The 19,877-nt window shown below is 36.5% G+C and overlaps 1 protein-coding gene across 4 annotated transcripts; it reads left to right on the top strand.

Moving 5' to 3' along the window:
• The first annotated feature begins 1,503 nt into the window (after positions 1-1,503).
• Positions 1,504-18,548, top strand: LOC110458086 (vacuolar fusion protein CCZ1 homolog). 4 transcript variants are annotated; one of them, XR_002463767.1, is made up of 14 exons: positions 1,523-1,591; positions 3,475-3,805; positions 6,088-6,185; positions 6,977-7,067; positions 7,444-7,566; positions 8,535-8,624; positions 8,977-9,152; positions 12,185-12,334; positions 13,827-13,972; positions 15,000-15,114; positions 15,377-15,523; positions 16,532-16,659; positions 16,843-17,947; positions 18,084-18,548. XR_002463767.1 is itself a non-coding variant. In XM_021509651.1 (13 exons), the coding sequence occupies exons 2-13, from the start codon at positions 3,731-3,733 to the stop codon at positions 16,896-16,898; spliced, it is 1,395 nt and encodes a 464-aa protein (XP_021365326.1). In that variant the 5' UTR covers positions 1,504-1,561; positions 3,475-3,730; the 3' UTR covers positions 16,899-18,548. The 4 variants fall into 4 exon arrangements, 3 of the variants coding, with proteins under 3 accessions (XP_021365326.1, XP_021365325.1, XP_021365327.1); XM_021509651.1 differs by having other exon boundaries at positions 1,504-1,561; positions 16,843-18,548; XM_021509650.1 differs by having other exon boundaries at positions 16,843-18,548.
• Positions 18,549-19,877: the final 1,329 nt, after the last annotated feature.

Genomic DNA, 19,877 nt, shown 5'->3' with positions numbered 1-19,877 from the left:
GCCCCAAAGGAGAATCATTTCTGGGTGCACTGCTGTAATAATTACAACAATTCAGTTCCCAACTATGTAACGTTACAGACACATACGAGGCGTATAGAACAAAAACAAACAATCCATACTAGCACGGCAAGAATAGCTCTGGGATTCAGCCTCACACAAGGGATTTTGTCCATCCATCATATCCTGGAAATGACCGCGATTCCAGCCCTATACACAACTATGCTACTAGGATCAGCGCCGGGTGCCAGCCTCGCCCCTGGGTTATAGTTGAGATCCTAGCTGATATATATATATATATATATTGTATTCTGGGAAACTTTCGTCCGGTCAATCGTTCGCCCTTCACTAGTAAAATCCGTTTTCGCCCAGTGGTAATTTCGCCATTCACATTGAGTTATTTTGTTTACTATGTTGAGCTTAACATCTGTTGTCAGTATAAATTCACCATCTTTACAGAGAGGTTGAGATCCCTGCGTCTTAGCCATATATACAATGGTTGGACCTCATAAGACCAATGCATTCACGTTTTTAGAATTTGCCTCATGTGCATGTTTCCACCATATAGCCATAAATAAAGTTGCGAGGTAATAGAGACGAACACATTCCTGCTACAAGGATTGGTTCTTGGATCAGCCTTGTCCCTTGTGACTTAGTCTTTGAGCCATATCATGGAAGTAATTGATATTTCCATCCTATCACCATGTATAAAGTTGATACGCACGAAGAGACAAAAATATAGAAATGCTACCATCGTTGGCTCCTCGGTTATTAAACCAGGACACTGAAAAATTAGCTCCTGTATTATAACTTGGAAACAAAAGAAATCACAATCCTGTCATGGGAATATATTGCATCGGTTGATTAAACATTCAGGTGAACGATACCAGCACTTCTATATCTATACTTAATTTCAATTACATTTGAAACTAACTTCCACGAGTTGTTTGTCTATCATTTGTTCTCCTCTCCAAAATTTAGTAATTAAACTTATAAAAGAAACTTTTCCCCCAAAGCTCGGTAAAATCATGGTGGTAGTAGTACAGGCGTGTGCATATCCATATTGTGATCGTGTAGTACGTATACATCGTGTACAGGTCTTATGTGTCATAACAGAACGATTATATTGATTTTTTCTGTCAGTGACCATTTTAATTATCTCAGATAATGCCATACATACATGTTCTACGACATGTACAGGAAATTTCAAATAAAAACTACTTCAGTAATTGATGTCCACGATAATTTAATTTCTGCATGTCTTAATTTACAAAAAAAACTTCGCTTTGTCGCTCTCATCCGATCATATGGCAATGTATCACTATGGTTGAAGTACAGAGATAACATGGTTATTTTATTTATAGATAATTATATTTCTTGAATAATAGACTACATTATTTCTGAATTTATTTATTTTTTACGAAATACGGCAATTTTTTTACGAAAGATACATGTATCTAAATTTAACTGTTTCCGGTTTCTTCCGAGTTCGCAAACCGCTCTGATATTAGTATCGACAAAATAAAAGAGTTCGTTTCCGGTTTTCTGCGATTGCTGGTGGGAGGTGAGGTGATATATCTAATATAAAGCCAGTGTAAGAAGTCTGTTAAAACTCTATTTTATTTTTATATTTGTCGAAACAGTTGAATGAGTTATGAATGAGTTATTGTATGGTAGAATCATATATTTGTTTTCGAATGAATAATTACATATCACTCTGTCTTCATTTTTTTTTGACAGTTGATCCTGGTTTTGACAAGTGAGACCTAGGGTCTAAATCAGTCTACTTCTGGGCCCCATGGTTCACTTGTTAATCTATTCTTTGAAATGGTAACCAGGGCATGTGTGTAAACTGATAAATGTGAACCAAGGCTTGTGAGTGAACTGATACAATATGGCACAAAATACAGTCTTCATATGTCATACTCTGTTGCACATAACTCTTACTGCAGATCTAGATATAAATAATATAATGAATTACAGTTGTGCTAACCTGCCATATTTGCACTGAATGCACCCAACCCAAGGACAACACAAGTCGAAGTCACTGGAGAACAAAATTAAAGTCAGTGATATGGTTTCTCATTTTAACAAAAACTTTGACATCAACATTGATTATTTATTGGATTTTGTTGAAAGAGTGACATCCTTTTTTGTTCCTTAATTTTAAAAGAACTTTAAGTGTTTTCATTTCACTTTATTCCACATTGCAATAATAAAAATGTTAATGTAAACAGTAACTGTTACCCATGTCTGTTGGGTTGTGCCCAACCTGTATAAAGGAGAAATACTACCTTACTGGCAAGCTCGCTTTTCCAGCCAATGAGGAATTATCTGGGACTCTCTTAATAGTTAAGCAACATAGATAACAGTCATTGATGGGTGCCCACTGGCATGTTACATTTGGTGGCAGCATATTGACCCTACAGTACTTTGTAAGGCCAGTTCCCAGTGGCTAGGGAAGGTGCATTGGTACACCGAGATCCAAAAGCCTGTGGAATTCCCAGGCCAAGTCCTGAGACAAAACTTCTCAGCAGGGGAGATATGAAGCAGCCCGGAAATATGAGGGGAAAATATAATTACTACCTAGCAGGCAAGCTAGTGGTTCCTCCTATGTGGTATAACCCTAGCTCAGTAGCTAAGAAACATTGAGTGTGGTCAGTGGCTTGATGAGTGCCTGCTTAAACATTATTTTTGATGGCAGCGTAGTGACCTAGGATTGCCTTGTAAGGCCAGTCCCAAGTGGCTAGGAAAGGTGAAATAGTACACAAGGTTCAATCAGAGGACCCACAGAATACGTATTTGATTAACCAAAGTACACTGTGAAGCCTCAACAAGTTGGATCTGGACAAGGTTGGTGGATGGTGCAAGAAGCTAGCTTTATCTCATTCTAGTAGGGTGTGCATCTTGAGTTGCATTTGTTGACCAAATGAATATAACCACTGAAAATGGTTTAAATAGTGCTGGTCATGTTTGTTGGCTTTGTTGGAGGACTAACTAGAGGGTTAAGTAGAGAAGATATTTGGATCATTTATTGGTGTCAAACGATCTCAGAGGTTTTGGGATCAAATCACAGTCCAATCCAGTTTGTCCTGTCCTTTGTTTAGGATATCAATTCCAGAAAGCTAATGTTATTGTAAACAAGAAGCTAAACCTATGCAAATTATATGACAAAAATATGTTTTTATAAGATAAGTAAGCAGAAATTTCTGAAAACAGAAGCTTTGACTCATGAGCACATTTTTCTGATGGGTCCAACTTATTTTGAAATTCTCCTCACAATTTTTCCTTTTTGTACTATGTATAAAATACGTACATTTAAAAGTAGATTGAAGCATGGATTGTTAAACTTGCAAGATTTCTTTATTTCACGAAACTAGTCTTGTTGTACACGTGTACTTTAGAACATTATGTTGTCTAACTGAGCACCCAGTATGATAATTATATATAATTAATGTAATATTCTGTTATTTTCAGATAATTCAGTGGAGCCTCTCTAGCAGCAGGAAAATAAATACAACTATGTGTGTTAGACATATACTCTTTCTATTGAATCTGATGAATGTCTACAACTTGGTGTCAGAGAGGACATTATTGGATTGAGAGTTGTTCCTGTTTATAAGAATGTAGGTCCTGCATCATGGCCTGAATGATACGAAGCTTAGCTGAGACTTGATCAATCACCATCATTTCTTGTTGTGCTATTACTTGCAAAGGAAAGATTGTGAAAACAATGGGAACTAAAGGAAATATAACATTATTGAACTTTTTTGTCTTCAATGCCACTTATGGAGCAAGGGAAGGCGAGGTATATTATGCAAATATGTTTAAATTAGTGTGTGGTTGTACATGTTAGTCCCCATGCATTTAAATAATATATATAATATCCTTGATGATTTTCAGAACATTCTAAAATATGAGGACTTGAGGAGGGAAAGTTATATCTTGTTCTTAAGGTTTGTCAAATCATTATAATGCTTGTCTTGGTAGGCAATAGCTTCTGTACTTGTGTGACTGGCATTTATAGATGAATGCATCCTGACTGGATGGTTGGTATATCACAGGTCTCTCTCGTTCCAGTACTCCCAAGATTAAAAGCAAGGGGTCAGACTATACTCTGCTATAAGCAATAACTTGTGAATATGTAAACATTTGTTTTTGTGTACATTTTGATGGCTGTATTTAGACTTTGTATGATGCTTACGGTTAGTGAAATACTTCTAAAATAATCTTCTTCTTCTTCCGTTTATAGATTTGAAATATAATATGCTTGTTTATAGTTTTTATTAGGTCACCTGAGCTTTAGCTCAAGTGACCTATTGCTATCCGTTTTCGTCCGTCGTCGTCCGTCGTCCGTCGTCCGTTAACATTTTACATTTCAAACTTAAAGTCAAGTTCTGCTGGGCNTATTTTATTGACAATACATATATAATACAAACATATAAGTTAACATTAAAGGAGATATTTGAACAGTATTGACAAAAGAATAAGACAACAGGCTTTGCCTATATCAGTCTTCTTCTAATTCCGGTAGATATGTACAATGCTTAAATATATAAAATGTTGTGATTCGTTTCCTCTCACACTCATGCACACCCACACCCACACCAGCTTATGTCTAATACTCGTTATTTAAGGGATAAAACTTGCCTGAATAACAATAATTATAACAATACATGAATATTCATTTGGAAATTTATCTAGCACGTATAAGTAACGAAACGTTTTGATGATTTAATATAAGAGTCAACATGTATAAGAATAGTTTTATTTAATTGGTTGGATGCATTACTAATACCATATACTAAACAGTGCAGATTTAAATATCCTACTAGATTATAAATAGTGGTAATATGATGCCTAATATTAGAATACAGAGGACATTGAAAGAAAAAATGTATTAGATCTTCCCTCTGTACACCACATACACAGGAAGCATCATCAATCAGATGGTCTTGTAACTTATCACAGTTAAGATCACTTTTAAAATTTCTTAGCTGACATAAAATTATGTTAAGTTTCCTCGGAACACAGTTAATAAAAGTTTCTGAGACGGATGTATCAAAGGTTTTTTTAAGTTTCTTTTTAAAAGATGAAATTGAGATGGAGTCTCGTACAGTGCTATCAAGTGCATTCCATTTTACCATTGTAGAAGGGAAGAAGCTATTCATATAAGTAGTAGTTCTTGTCTGTGGTATATTAAAGAATCTGTTATTTCTGAAGGTATAGTTATTATTTACATTTAGAAATGGTTGAATGATATTATCGAGATAAGTTGGAGTGTAATTATTAAGAATCTTATACATTAATGTTAGTTTATGATTTTGTCTTCGTGTGTGTAATGTTTCAAGTTTCAACTTTGTATGATGCTTACGGTTAGTGAAATACTTCTAAAATAATCTTCTTCTTCTTCCGTTTACAGATTTGAAATATAATATGCTTGTTTATAGTTTTTATTATATAAAAACAGAAGATTTAACAATATAGATGAGTGTATTATGAGAACATTTATGGTACATTAATTTATGTTATGAAGTACATTGTATTTGGTTATGGGGATTAGAATGTTTATTGTATACAATTTTGCAGTGTAATATTTTATGTCCGGAGTGATTTTATTAGAATGTTTATATTAGTTTATGCAGTGAAATTTCTTTATACAGTGATTATAAAGTTTCTGATTACTTATTTATGCTGTGAAATACTTTAGTTTAGTTACAGTGACTTTATTGGAATGTTTTTGGTAAGGTACTGTATTAATGCTATAAAATATTTTGTTATGGTGATTTTAATATAATAAGGCTTACTCTCTTCTTTTTCAAATTGATTATGTATTTTCTGGTACAGTACATACTTTTCAAAAACTGAAAGGTAAATTTACAAAAATAAACATACAATACTATTTTCATGAAAATTTCCTGTTTTGTATTTCAGGTGTTTAGTTTTTCATTACAATCAGTCATGTATGCTAAAAAAAATATAAAGTTAAACTTTGATATTTTATCCCAGAACTGTAATAATGTTTACTACTCCTCTTGATAGGATAGTATTTACATTGGATATATTTATTTCCTTATCTAACCTTTACAGGAAGAAAAGAAGATTATGTTTTATCATCCAAAATCAAATGATCTTGATACGAGGATAAAACAAGTTGGCCTTTGTGAAGCTGTTGTCAAATTCACAGAGTAAGTACGATTCTCATTCTCATCAGAGTTACATGTACCTTTCCTAGTTTTCACTGGGTGATATGGAAAGCTACAGATGGCATTTCAATGTAAGAATGCCTGGTACCAGTAGTATGTAATATTGGTGGTCCCACCGGTAACCAAAATTGACCACTTACCTAAGTATGGAATGAAAATCTGTTTCTTTAAATGGTTTCATGTTTCAAATTTATGAATATTTAAAAATCAGCTGGATTGTTTTCTTTTCCAAATATCTGAAAGATATATGTCAGGATATATGACAAAGTGTTCTCCATGCTGATTTCTGTAATATTTGATCAGAAACTAGTTAAGGTGTTCCATTTTGGGTACACAAAATTAATGATACACAGTTGTTGGATATTTCTGGACATTTTTGTCTTGACATGTATCGGTTCCATAAATTTTATATTTGTGGGAAATAGCTGTTGGAGGTACATTGTACATGTTTCTGCCTGTTGAAGGAAAAGTTTAAACCAAATCCAAACACAGATGTAAATCATAATTCAAGTTAAACTTTTGTGATCCAGTTAAGATACACCTACGCACACAAAAAATAATGCGTCAGCACATGTTGTAAACTGTATTATACATTCTACTACAGTGAGAGAATGTTTATACATTTTATCAATGTGTTATTGAACAAAACACTGGCACTTTAAAGTGCAGTAACAATTAATGATAAATTTCAGCAACGCACAGCAACTGGTTGGATAACTCACTAAATTGAATCATGAATTTTTCTTAATCTCGCAGTATTTTCATTTTTTCAGGACATTTTCTGACAAGCCGTGTAATAGTATACATACACAGAAGACAAGGCAGTTGTTCTATGAACCAGAGCCAGAGTTTTGGATGGTCATGGTAAACACTTTATACTCTGGTCTATAACCTCAGGACTGTTGGTCCTTCTAACATCAGGACTGTTGGTCCTTCTAACATCAGGGCTGTTGTTCCAGCTATAAATTTATAATGAGAACTTATTAATTAGAATGTTTAAATTAAAAAATTAAAGAGTATCATGAATGACATAATATTATAAGTAAAGATGTAATGTAACTTGTAATGTGACTAGGAGTTAAACAACAAATATATATGTTTGGAATGAAATATGAAATAGAAATTGTGTCTGTTAAGTTTCAGATGTAAGCATATAGATCGTCCATCAAAGAGGTAACAACTAGCATTGTGTGACAGACTAGGCATGCCCTGTATGATGTTCTCCCTGTTTGTTTGACAGACTGTCAGTATCCCTTTCTCGGAGAAGAACAAAGACAACAACACATACCTGGAATACCACGAAGAGGATGTGCAGGATACTGTGTTTGATGCTATAATGAGACAGGCCTACAGAATGTTTCAGGTTTGTATAACTACAGGATACTGTGTTTGAGGCTATTCACTACAGGATACTGTGTTAGAGGCTATACTGAGAGAGGCCTACAGAATGTTTCAGGGTTGTATAACTACAGGATACTGGGTTTGAGGCTATACTGAGAGAGGCCTACAGAATGTTTCAGGTTTGTGTAACTACAGGATACTGAGGTTGAGGCTATACACTACATGATACTGTGTTTGAGTCTATACACTACAGGATTCTGTGTTTGAGGCTATGCTGAGACAGGCCTACAGAAGGTTTCAGGTTTGTATAACTTCAGGATACTGTGTTTGCGACCACATCTTGTCCATCAGTGTCTATCTTGTGTTTGAGGCTATACTAAGACAGGCCTACAGAAGGTTTCAGGGTTGGATAACTACAGGATACGGTGTTTGAGGCTATACTGAGAGAGGCCTACAGAATGTTTCGGGTTTGTATAACTACAGCATACTGTGTTTGAGGCTATACACTACAGGATACTGTGTTTGCGACCACATTTTGTCCATCAGTGTCTATCTTGTGTCCTCCGTTCAGAAACAATTCACACTTGTTCAAAACCACCAAACCAGTTTTGATAAAATACTGCAATTAAGAATGTTCCATGGCCAAATGCAAATTATGAATTATATGGCTCTTACCCCCAAAGGGCCTGAGAAGCAGGATCAAAGATGCTCCTCTTTGCTAAAGTTTAAACAATCAGGTTAAGATATGCTCAAGTCGAATACTCTTCATTAATGGAAAAGAAACTTATTATACAATGAGCTTCATCAAAATAGCTAATTTCTTTATGTTAATGTTTCTTTTTTGTCTCATCACAATTATCAATAATAACAACTGTACATGTATTACAACTTACCGATAATTAAGTGACCTTAAAACTGGGACCTCTTGCTATATACATGTATATCTCATTTAAAGGTACTTGTGTTTAATATAGAGTGTTTCTTTTTCAGTTATTTAATGGTTCCTTTACCAACATATTAGCCAAGTCTAACAATGACATAAAGGCCTTACAAGTTCGACTGGAGCATTTCTACACAAGGGTTAGTATAATTTCACTGGGAGCATGCAGGCACATATATTTATTTGAAAATACATTAGTCAGATTATGCTTGACATACAATTATTCAGTTAGAAGATTATTTTTTCTTATGTTCATATTTGATTGTTTTCTTTTGCAATTTTTTGCATTTTTTTGCGTAAAAGGTTTGTTTGAAGTTCTATAAAGAAATAGGAACTCTTTCATGTCCATTCAAACATTTAGATGTTTTAAAGAACCTTCTCAAAATCTCCCTAGTGAAAATCTGAAGGATTTAGTGAACAAATATACTTTGATTGTTTCAAAGTTTTCATTGTTTTCTGCTTTATTTATCTGAGATATTTCTTTGATTTCAGTATTTGCAGACACTTAAGTTAGGTTCTGCAGACATATTGGATATATTTTGTGGGATTCATTTTATGCCATTAGACAAAAACACATATCTGCGGGTACAGTGTTTTATCAACCTACTGGAGGCCATGTTTCCTGCTGTCAAGTACACAGCCTTCCTGTACAATGACCAGCTTGTGTGGTAAGTCAGTGTGGTCAGTGTGGTCAGATGTAGTGTAGTACAATGGCCAGCTTGTGTGGTAAGTCAGTGTGGTCAAGTGTAGTGTAGTACAATGACCAGCTTGTGTGGTCAGTGTGGTCAGATGAAGTGTAGTACAATGACCAGCTTGTGTGGTAAGTCAGTGTGGTCAGGTGTAGTGTAGTACAATGACCAGCTTGTGTGGTCAGTGTGGTCAGATGAAGTGTATTGTAGTACAATGGTCAGCTTGTGTGTTCAGAGTGGTCAGGTGTAGTGTAGTACAATGATCTGCTTGTGTGATCAGGTGTAGTGTAGTACAATGACCAGCTTGTGTGGTCAGGTGTAGTGTAGTACAATGGCCAGCTTGTGTGGTAAGTCAGTGTGGTCAAGTGTAGTGTAGTACAATGACCAGCTTGTGTGATAAGTCAGTGTGGTCAGGTGTAGTGTAGTACAATGGCCAGCTTGTGTGGTAAGTCAGTGTGGTCAGGTGTAGTGTAGTACAATGGTCAGCTTGTGTGGTAAGGTGTAGTGTAGTACAATGATCAGCTTGTATGGTCAGGGGTAGTATAGTACAATGACCATCTTGTGTGGTCAGGTGTAGTGTAGTACAATGGCCAGCTTGTGTGGTAAGTCAGTGTGGTCAGGTGTAGTGTAGTACAAGGACCAGCTTGTGTGGTCAGTGTGGTCAGATGAAGTGTAGTACAGTGACCAGCTTGTATGGTCAGGTGTAGTGTAGTACAATGACCAGCGTGTGTGGTCAGGTGTAGTGTAGTACAATGATCTGCTTGTGTGATCAGGTGTAGTGTAGTACAATGATCAGCTTGTATGGTCAGGTGTAGTATAGTACAATGACCATCTTGTGTGGTCAGGTGTAGTGTAGTACAATGGTCAGCTTGTGTGGTCAGGTGTAGTGTAGTACAATGATCAGCTTGTGTGGTCAGGTGTAGTGTAGTACAATGACCAGGGTGTGTGGTCAGGTGTAGTATAGTCAAATGACCAGCTTGTGTGGTAAGTCAGTGTGGCCAGGTGTAGTGTAGTACAATGACCAGCTTGTGTGGTAAGTCAGTGTGGCCAGGTGTAGTATAGTACAATGACCAGCTTGTGTGGTAAGTTAGTGTGGCCAGGTGTAGTGTAGTACAATGATCAGCTTGTGTGGTCAGGTGTAGTATAGTACAATGACCAGCGTGTGTGGTCAGGTGTAGTGTAGTACAATGACCAGCTTGTGTGGTCAGGTGTAGTGTAGTACAATGATCAGCTTGTGTGATCAGTGTGGTCAAATGAAGTGTAGTACAATGATCAGCTTGTGTGGTCAGTGTGGTCAGGTGTAGTATAGTAGCTTGTGTGGTCAGTATGGTCAGGTTATTGTAGTACAATGACCAGCTTGTGTGGTCAGTGTGGTCAGGTGTAGTGTAGTACAATGCCCAGCTTGTGTGGTCAGTGTGGTCAGGTGTAGTGTAGTACAATGACCTGTTTGTGTAGTATGGCTTAGTTTATAGGGTTTACCATCCTATTTATAGCTATGGTTATTGAAGGACATGTCCCCTGTGTATATGTACATGTATGCACAATTGGGTGCTATGGGTGGTGTTGTTGTATTTGCAGATGTTAGAATACTACCTCACAAAAATACCATGCTGAAGGTACCTAACACAGTTCTCCCCCTGGTCACATTATACTCATATGATAACATAAGATATGGTAGTCATTTATGCTCGCTCACATGTAAATTATTATTACATGTACATGTATAACAGTACTGGCAAATAGGTGTGCTATCATACTTTTTCAGCCTTTACTTCAGATATAGTTCTGAACTATGTGTTGTTATCTGAAGTGAATGCCAGATCTATGTGTTGTTATCTGAAGTGAATGCCAGATCAATGTGTTGTTTAATATCTAAAGTGAATGCCAGAAATATGTGTTGTTATCTGAAGTGAATGCTTAAAAATTATATAACTGTTAATAGTCCCGAGCCAAAACCAAAATTATATAACTGTTAATAGTCCCGAGCCAAAACCAAAATTATATAACTGTTAATAGTCCCGAGCCAAAACCAAAATTATATAACTGTTAATAGTCCCGAGCCAAAACCAAAATTATATAACTGTTAATAGTCCCGAGCCAAAACCAAAATTTCTGTGTACAAAGGGAGGCAATCCAATCTGTTGAAAAAGTCATCTTCAACTTGAAAATCTTAACTTGGAAAAAATCTTAATCAGATTATGTTAATTTGCTTTGTGCTCAGTTTACTGGATTTTTAACTGTTATCTTGTACAAAGAGCAAGCAATAATGAAAATCTTATGAGTATATACAAAGTTCTCTGCATTTTAGGTCACCTGAGCTTTAGCTCAAGTGACCTATTGCTATCCGTCTTCGTCCGTCTTCTGAAACTGAAACTTGGTAGGAATGATCGACTCATGGTCCTGACTAAGTGTTGTTATTTTAAGGGTCGATCAGAAATCCAATATGGCCGCCACGGCCGCCATTTTGAAAAAACTATTTCAAACTTAGAGTCAAGTTCTGCTAGGCCGATTGAACTGAAACTTTGTAGGAATGATCGGCTCATGGTCCTGACAAAGTGTTGTTATTTTGCGGGTCTATCAGAAATTCATTATGGCTGACAAACTATTTCAAACATAAAGTTGCTGACAAAATGATTTTTTTTCTTTTCAGGTCAATCAAAAATCCAATATGGCTGCCATTTTGGATAAAAAAAACTATTGAAAACTTAAGATCAAGTTATAATAGGCCTATTTAACTGAAACTCAGTCTAGGAATGATCAACTCATTGTCCTGACAAACTTAACTTAACATTATACTTAACTATTTTTTACTCAAATTTTGGTAGGGATGATTGACATCATTATCTCCACTTCATATTTCAACAACAAAAATTTAATACTGTAGGACTCAGGTGACCTTTAAGGCCCATGGGCCTCTTGTTTGTGATAACAATGGCAGGCTGAGGGATTGTTTCTCGTCCTTTTGAGGTAGACATAGAACAGTTGTTAACTTCGTTTATTTTCTTGATTAGGAGTGGCTTAGAACAGGATGACATGAGGATTATGTACAAGTATTTAACCACAAGTCTGTTCCCCACATACCAGGACCAGGAGCTCCAGAACAGCAGTGTGTCTCCAAGCCGAGTCCCCTCACCAGCAAACACTGCAGTGCACTACGGCAAGTAAGTCTCCAACCTTATACATCAGTGTGCATTTACTAAATTATACCCCCGCAACACTGTTAGATGGTGGGGTGGGGGTATACTGGATACAGGAATCTGCTGGTTTGTCTGCCCATGTGTACATATGTTACAGCCTTTGTCTAAAGTTTGTTATAGCTGTATTCATGTTATTTCTTGACCGATTTTCATGAAATTTCACTAGTACGTTTTCCTTGTACATACCTTTGACATTTCATATATGAGTGTCATATTTCAAATGTAAGGGTCACTTTTGCTCTAAACAGGATTTCATCAACATTTCTTGTCATCACACTATAGTGTCCGTATTTCTGACCAGATTTTCAGGAGGCTTCACAGTTATATTTCCTTGGACAATGTACATACTTTAACTGGTTTGAATATAGGCATCATTATTTAAGGTCGCTGTTACAAACAACAGAATTTCACCACCACATTCATTGTCGTTTCTCTAACAGCTATATTTCTTAATACATGACATTTTCTTGAAACTTCACAGTTCCATTTGCCTTGATGAGTTTTGCTGAGTTTGTAGGGCAAAGATCAAGGTCACTGTTACAAAAAAATATCAAATATAATATATTGCTATTGTTCTTGTTATTCTAGTGCTGTATTTCCTAATTGGGTTTGGCCTTTGGCATATCTTAAACAGGTTTGAGAATGGTTGATTTTTTACCATTGTTAAGTTTACTGTTACTAAAAATAACATTGATGAAGGACGGCTTGCTCACTCCATTGGTACGTACAATTTCAGTATATGAACCATGTATGTATGATGCAGGATTGGTATTGCTTGTGATGCCTTCTTTATTCTATTTTTGGAAATGATACCAATAAAAATGGACTTATTGCGCAATCTTATATGTTTGTAGATGGAATTATTTTCTTTTACTATATTTTTCAAACTAACAGATTAGTATAACTGTAGCTGGAAAGAGAAAAAGTCATATATGGTGGTTATGGATAATACATAGACAAACATAATTTCACTTATGAATCATCCTCGATACGCTCTCTGCGACCCTGGAAAATGTCATAGCAAAATTGCAAGCACAAAGATAGCTGTTTGATTGGTCTCAGGTAAAAATAAATATGACCAATCCCTAGGCTGATACCTGTTCTTTGAATATTACAAAGGGGCGACACCCGACTTCAAAGTCAGTCAATGTTTACCTTCCGCAACCGCGAGGTTCTTTTGATGTACATCAAAGGGTCAAACTAGTCTTCTTGTATCATCAACAAGGTGGTCACACTGTGCTTTCAATTATGCTATGACATATTCCAGGGGTGCGGAGAGCGTAAGTGAGCATAACCCCTGGGTATCGAGGATGGTTATGAATAAGAGGCCTATTCTATCAATTTTCACATTTCTGGTATAGTCATGTCTTTTGCAAATTTGGAAAATTAATTACCTGAGTGATATAATAGATAACCAACCATCACTGAGGAACCTCGACCACATCTGTTGTTATAGATACATCACTGGACCCCCAAATGTGCGGGATGAGACGAACCTAGGAAAGATTCCCCTGGTGTATATGAACACTGAGGTAGAAAATGAGGAGTGTCACCTCCTTGTCTACAGAGCTCACAATGCCAGTGTCTGTATGCTTATTAATGGTAGGTACATCAGACCTCTTCCAGTCAATAGCATGAAAAAAATGTAAAAGTAGTCATTTCTGCATGTTGTCTCACACTTTGACTCTTTACACTGAACACAATGTAGATTTTCATGTTAGGAACTGGTCTTAAAATCGTTGTATCTGTATTCTATAAATATTTGTGTGTGGATGTTTTCCCACTGAATTGCTCAACACGAAATACATGAACGTTTCAACATTAAACAACAGAAACAATTCCACTTTCACTGTGTTTACTGAATGCTGGATTGGTAAAACATCTCAATCATCAAGTAACTCGGTACTTTATTTCTAGGATGATTTTTATCTGAAGTTACAAAGATATTAAATTTGGAAGATGTGTGAATTAAGTTGATTAATCAATCTTTTGTCAATATTAAACCCAATAAGGACATAACATATTAAAGGGTCAGGATTTTCTGAACTAAAAGAGATGGGTGTGTATGGTACAAAGGTATTATACAGTTAAAGTATGGGCTTGATGAATATAGCAAGTGTCTGAGGTGAAGCTGAAATAGGCCTGCTCGAGGGGAACCAGAAACTTACTATATCCCAAAAACCCATACCTGGTACTGTAACTGTTTAACTATTATGCCCAAACGAAATGTACAAATATTTGTTAAAATAATCAGTATCCCAAACCAAAAGTTCTGAAATCCTAGCTACTCTTTCAATATTGTCAGCACCTGAGTCTCATGATCAGTAACAACAAGGAGGATTTAGGTCAGTTGAAGCTCTGGAAATTACAGAAACTGGTGAGGAAGTTAATCTGGGAAGTCCGTCTGCAGGGGTGTTTTCTGACTAACACACGGCTGATAGTGAACTAACTCCCTGGACAGCCAAGTCTGGTCAAAAGCAGGGATATAGTTAACAAGTAAATTTTGTATAGAGTAAGTAAAGTAGAGGTATGTAAATGCAAGATGCAATATTACCACATCTATATTTAGAACTTACTAATTTTGATTTTGTGTTTCAATTTTGATCAGTTGCTTTTCATTTATTTACAGTGTCCGTCCAATTGAACTTTGATCTCTGTCGAAAGCTGGATATATTCTTGGGACCACAGCTTACACAGATTGCATCAGATATAGGAGAACAATATTCCAAACGGCCAAATAACAGGTAATAATGGACATGTTAGTTGTATATAATACATCAGTAGCATTACCTTGATAATGACTGTTAAAGGTAAGTGTATAACTTAATTTGTTAGACTGAATAAAAAGATGATAAATATGATGAAAGATAAACAAAACGTACCATTTTAACACTAAGGAATTCTTGCTATTACTTGTAGACCGGACAATAGAATCACGGTTTTAATGTTTCTGTGTGTTAGACATTATGTATTATAACACAATCATAACTGTACTGTTATTTTTAGTGGTGATCCTTTGTGCAAATATATCTACTTCAACCACATGAACTTGGCTCAGAAATCCACGGTTCACTCTGACAAGAAATCCATGCCAGTCCAGATCCCAGTGGAGACCCTCCGACTTCTCAGTGATATCAGCTCTGACATGTCCAGGTAAATCGTCAGTGGCATACTCTTTACCATACTCTTTCCATGTCTTAATTATATCCCAAAGTCAGGAATTTGGTAAATCTCTTGTCAGTTTTAGTTGGCAGAGAATTTGAAAGTATGATTTTTCAATAAAAAGCAATCATTTTAGTGATATATCAAACCCTGCTGATTATTATTTAAATATATTTCAAATTGTTTAAACACATGAAAGTTTGAGTAGGAAAATTACAAAAGAAATTAAATCCAAGTTTGCTCTCGGACTGGTAATTATTCAAATGTCAGGATAATATGTAGAAGTAAAGGTTGTATTAGAGACTGTCACAGCTAACTGTGATAAACAAATAGTACATAGGCATTAACATTGATTCAGTTGTCAACATGTGATCACCAGCGGATCAATTGTAGGCCCTAACTATGTATGTTTATGATCACGTGTGTAAAGTACAGTTGTTCATGCACAGAAACACGACATTTTACTGTGAAGTAACAGCTACAGCCCTGGCATGTGTATTACATTTAAATATTGATTGATTGACATATTAAGTTATAATAATACATGTTAATGTACCAAAAAATGTAAAATTCACATGGTTAGTTTGCTGGATGGGAACACTGCAATCTCTATTTGTACTGTAATATATAGGTGTACCAGCCATATCACATGTCGTATACTCTATACTTGAACTGTATTTATTTTTTTACCCATGTTAGTTGCAAAGATGTACACAAACCCCCCACTTTGAATTAAATCTAGTTTATAAATCCTGTTTGTAAAAGTATGATAAAACCTTTCCTATTAGTTTCATATTTAGCAATCTTATAAATATTACCGGGTAGATTTCCAGGATTCCTATAGCTTGTGTTCTACTCTGGTAAGGGAACGAAAACAATCTTTCACCCTGTAGGTTAGCATCTCCATCATTTTACAGGTACTTTTTGTTAAACAGATTCATCATGGTAAACTTAAAATGCCTGTTGATGACTTTTTATCTTACCGATCTTTTGGAACAGATGCAGTGAAGATGGAGAAACCATTGTGAAAACAACAGGGGACAGTTGGGTTGTTGGGAAAAAATCGGACCAAAGAGAATTCTACGTAGTGATCAACCAGAAAAATACAAATCTTATAGAAATTAATGGTATGTACACTTAACAAAGGGACATAACTCTGAGAAAACTGGAACATGAACTGCTCTGACAGAGGTAGAATATTAACCTGTTGTAACAGAATTATAAGTCAGTTGAAATACGGCGGTATATTTATACAATTTACCTGAAAAGTCAATTATATTGTTCATTTTGTTTCCTTTTCTTTGTTCCAGATGAAGTGAAGAGGCTTTGTGCAAGCAACTTCAACAGTATCTTCTTTTTGGACTAGATTTGTAGGAAGTCGGGATAGACTTTTCTAATACCAGTGGTCATGAATAAACACAGATTCAGGGGACTAACTTTTTATAACGCCTGTGGGTATTTTACACAGATGTGGGGGACTACCTTTTCTAACGCCTGTGGGTATTATACACAGGGGTGGGGGACTACCTTTTCTAACGCCTGGGGGTATTATACACAGGTGTGGGGGACTCCCTTTTCTAACGCCTGTGGGTATTATACCCAGGTGTGGGGGACTACCTTGCCTAAAGCCTGTGGGCCTTATACACAGGTGTGGGGGACTACCTTTTCTAACTCCTGTGGGTATTATACACAGGTGTGGGGGGACTACCTTTTCTAACGCCTGTGTGTATTATACACAGGTGTGGGGGACTACCTTTTCTAATGCCTGTGGGTATTATACACAGGTGTGGGGGACTACATTTTCTAACGCCTGTGGGTATTATACACAGGCGTGGGGGACTACCTTGCCTAAAGCCTGTGGGCCTTATACACAGGTGTGGGGGACTACCTTGTCTAACGCCTGTGGGTATTATACACAGGTGTGGGGGGACTACCTTTTCTAACGCCTGTGTGTATTATACACAGGTGTGGGGGACTACATTTTCTAACGCCTGTGGGTATTATACACAGGTGAGGGGGACTACCTTTTCTAACGCCTGTGTGTATTATACACAGGTGTGGGGGACTACATTTTCTAACGCCTGTGGGTATTATACACAGGTGAGGGGGACTACCTTTTCTAACGCCTGTGTGTATTATACACAGGTGTGGGGGACTACCGTTTCTAACGCCTGTGGGTATTATACACAGATGTGGGGGACTACCTTTTCTGACGCCTGTGGGTATTATACACAGGTGTGGGGGACCACCTTTTCTAACGCCTGTGGGTATTATACGCAGGTGTGGGGGACTACCTTTTCTAACTCCTGTGGGTATTATACACAGGTGTGGGGGACCACCTTTTCTAACGCCTGTGGGTATTATACCCAGGTGTGGGGGACTACCTTGCCTAAAGCCTGTGGGTATTATACACAGGTGTGGGGGGCCTACCTTTTCTAACGCCTGTGGGTATTATACACAGGTGTTGGGGACTACCTTTTCTAACGCCTGTGGGTAGTATACGCAGGTGTGGGGGACTACCTTTTCTAACTCCTGTGGGTATTATACACAGGTGTGGGGGACCACCTTTTCTAACGCCTGTGGGTATTATACACAGGAGTGGGGGACTACCTTTTCTAACGCCTGTGGGTATTATACACAGGTATGAGGGACTACCTTGTCTAATGCTGTTGATTATTATACACAGGTATATAGGGCTAGTTTTTCTAACACCTGTTGATAAACACAGGCATGAGGATATTAAAGTGATTTTAATCTTGTCTGGTACTTTGACATTGATACGTCGGTATGAGTACATATCATCTGAGTCACACCTTACTATGCTGGTGAACATTACTACCACAAAAACTCGGGAGAAGGAATTCCTGTTTCACAAAAAATGAGAATATGTGCTAATTTTAGTCATGTTCTCACCTGGATAGTGATAACTCTGAACGAATCATGTTTCATCACACTTGTTTATTGTGTCAGTGACTTTTACTCTCATTGTTATCTTATTAAATTATTTTATACATGACCTGTTTTTTTGTTGTGTGTATAAATGTGCTAGATCTGTGTGGTGTCTGGAAATTACTACTGTATTGCTATTATCAAATAATTAAATAATTTTCAGAAAACAAATAGTAACTCTTTGACATAACAAAAAAACAGGCGTAAATTAATGCCCTTCATTTCAGGGGTCAATAGTTGAGGGGTATATAGATATTGCTTTGTAAATGAATCTGTAAATGCATGTCTGTAGAAAAAGGTTGTGTATCTCTTCAACCCCTTAGCAGATTAAGTGTATATGTTCCACACCTGATCCCATTTTGACTGTCATCGTTAAAGGTAAAATGGTCAAAGGTCACACATACCAGGTAACCACTTTTTAAGTAAAAAGCTTGTGCACTTGTTAGGTTTAGTTCTACGACTTATAAGATTTTAAAAGTTAAAGTAAAACCATTGTGTTCACAGGAATTGTAAGGGTTGGGGTTTACATGTGTATATATATATATATAGCGATAAATAGTTTTAAATGTCCATGTGACAGTAGAAAATATTAATAAAACAATACAAAGACTATAATCCTCTAGCGCTTTCACCCATCTTGGGGCTCTTCAGGCGATTTGAATTTATTTGTGACGTCATATATGGAGTACACATAAGTTGTCAAAAATAACGTCATATACAAAGTACACAAAATGCGGACGTCTAGAAATTGCGACGTCGTAAAAAGATTGTACATTGTATATAATATATATATATATTTGGCATGGAATATTCCTGTGCTAAGAAATTCAGTGCTTTACAAAATAAAGGATGTGCATACAGTCACCCTTAGGAAAGGGTGATAGGGCCCATAGGGGGACACCTTTAAAACACTACTCCATAGGTAAATGTGAAGGGATTTAAATCGCATGGAGCATCTGTGATTAAAAGGAATTCCATCTTTAAAAAGTGAAAGGCCTTTTTGGGCAGAGGGATGGCGCTTAGGAGAGATATAGGGAATATCTTTTATTTCTCCAGTGAATAGGTGAATAGTAACACAAAGGTCCATTTCACTCCCATGGACAGTTATCCCTTAGGCCGGTTTTTCATCTCAATTTCCTTAGAACCGATTTTGACAAAACTTTATAAACCTGTCCCTATCTTGGCCTGATATTATATACTGTTGTTATTTTGAAGTTAGAAATATATCAACATCATGTCTAGTTCAGATAACGAAAGAAACAGGTAAACTATTCAGACCCAGTGGGCCTTTTGTTTCTTTAAATAATGCTGAACTCATTTATTTTGCAAAAGTCATGTTGGACAAGAAATAGCAGATAATTAAGTTTTACAGGAATCCATATATCACTAGAAGTAA

Source organism: Mizuhopecten yessoensis, unplaced genomic scaffold (assembly GCF_002113885.1).
Source record: "Mizuhopecten yessoensis strain PY_sf001 unplaced genomic scaffold, ASM211388v2 scaffold9425, whole genome shotgun sequence".
In the NCBI taxonomy this organism is placed as follows: domain Eukaryota; kingdom Metazoa; phylum Mollusca; class Bivalvia; order Pectinida; family Pectinidae; genus Mizuhopecten; species Mizuhopecten yessoensis.
The sequence above is the reverse complement of the archived record's forward strand: the minus strand, read 5'-3'. Positions and strand labels throughout refer to the sequence as shown.

Bases quoted from the DNA above. Each gene is read 5' to 3' on its own strand.
- LOC110458086 (XM_021509651.1), top strand. From the start codon at position 3,731: ATGGGAACTAAAGGAAATATAACATTATTGAACTTTTTTGTCTTCAAT. The intron at 7,567-8,534 runs GTTTGTATAACT...TTTCTTTTTCAG, and splicing joins AGGCCTACAGAATGTTTCAG to TTATTTAATGGTTCCTTTAC. The intron at 13,973-14,999 runs GTAGGTACATCA...ATTTATTTACAG, and splicing joins TGTCTGTATGCTTATTAATG to TGTCCGTCCAATTGAACTTT.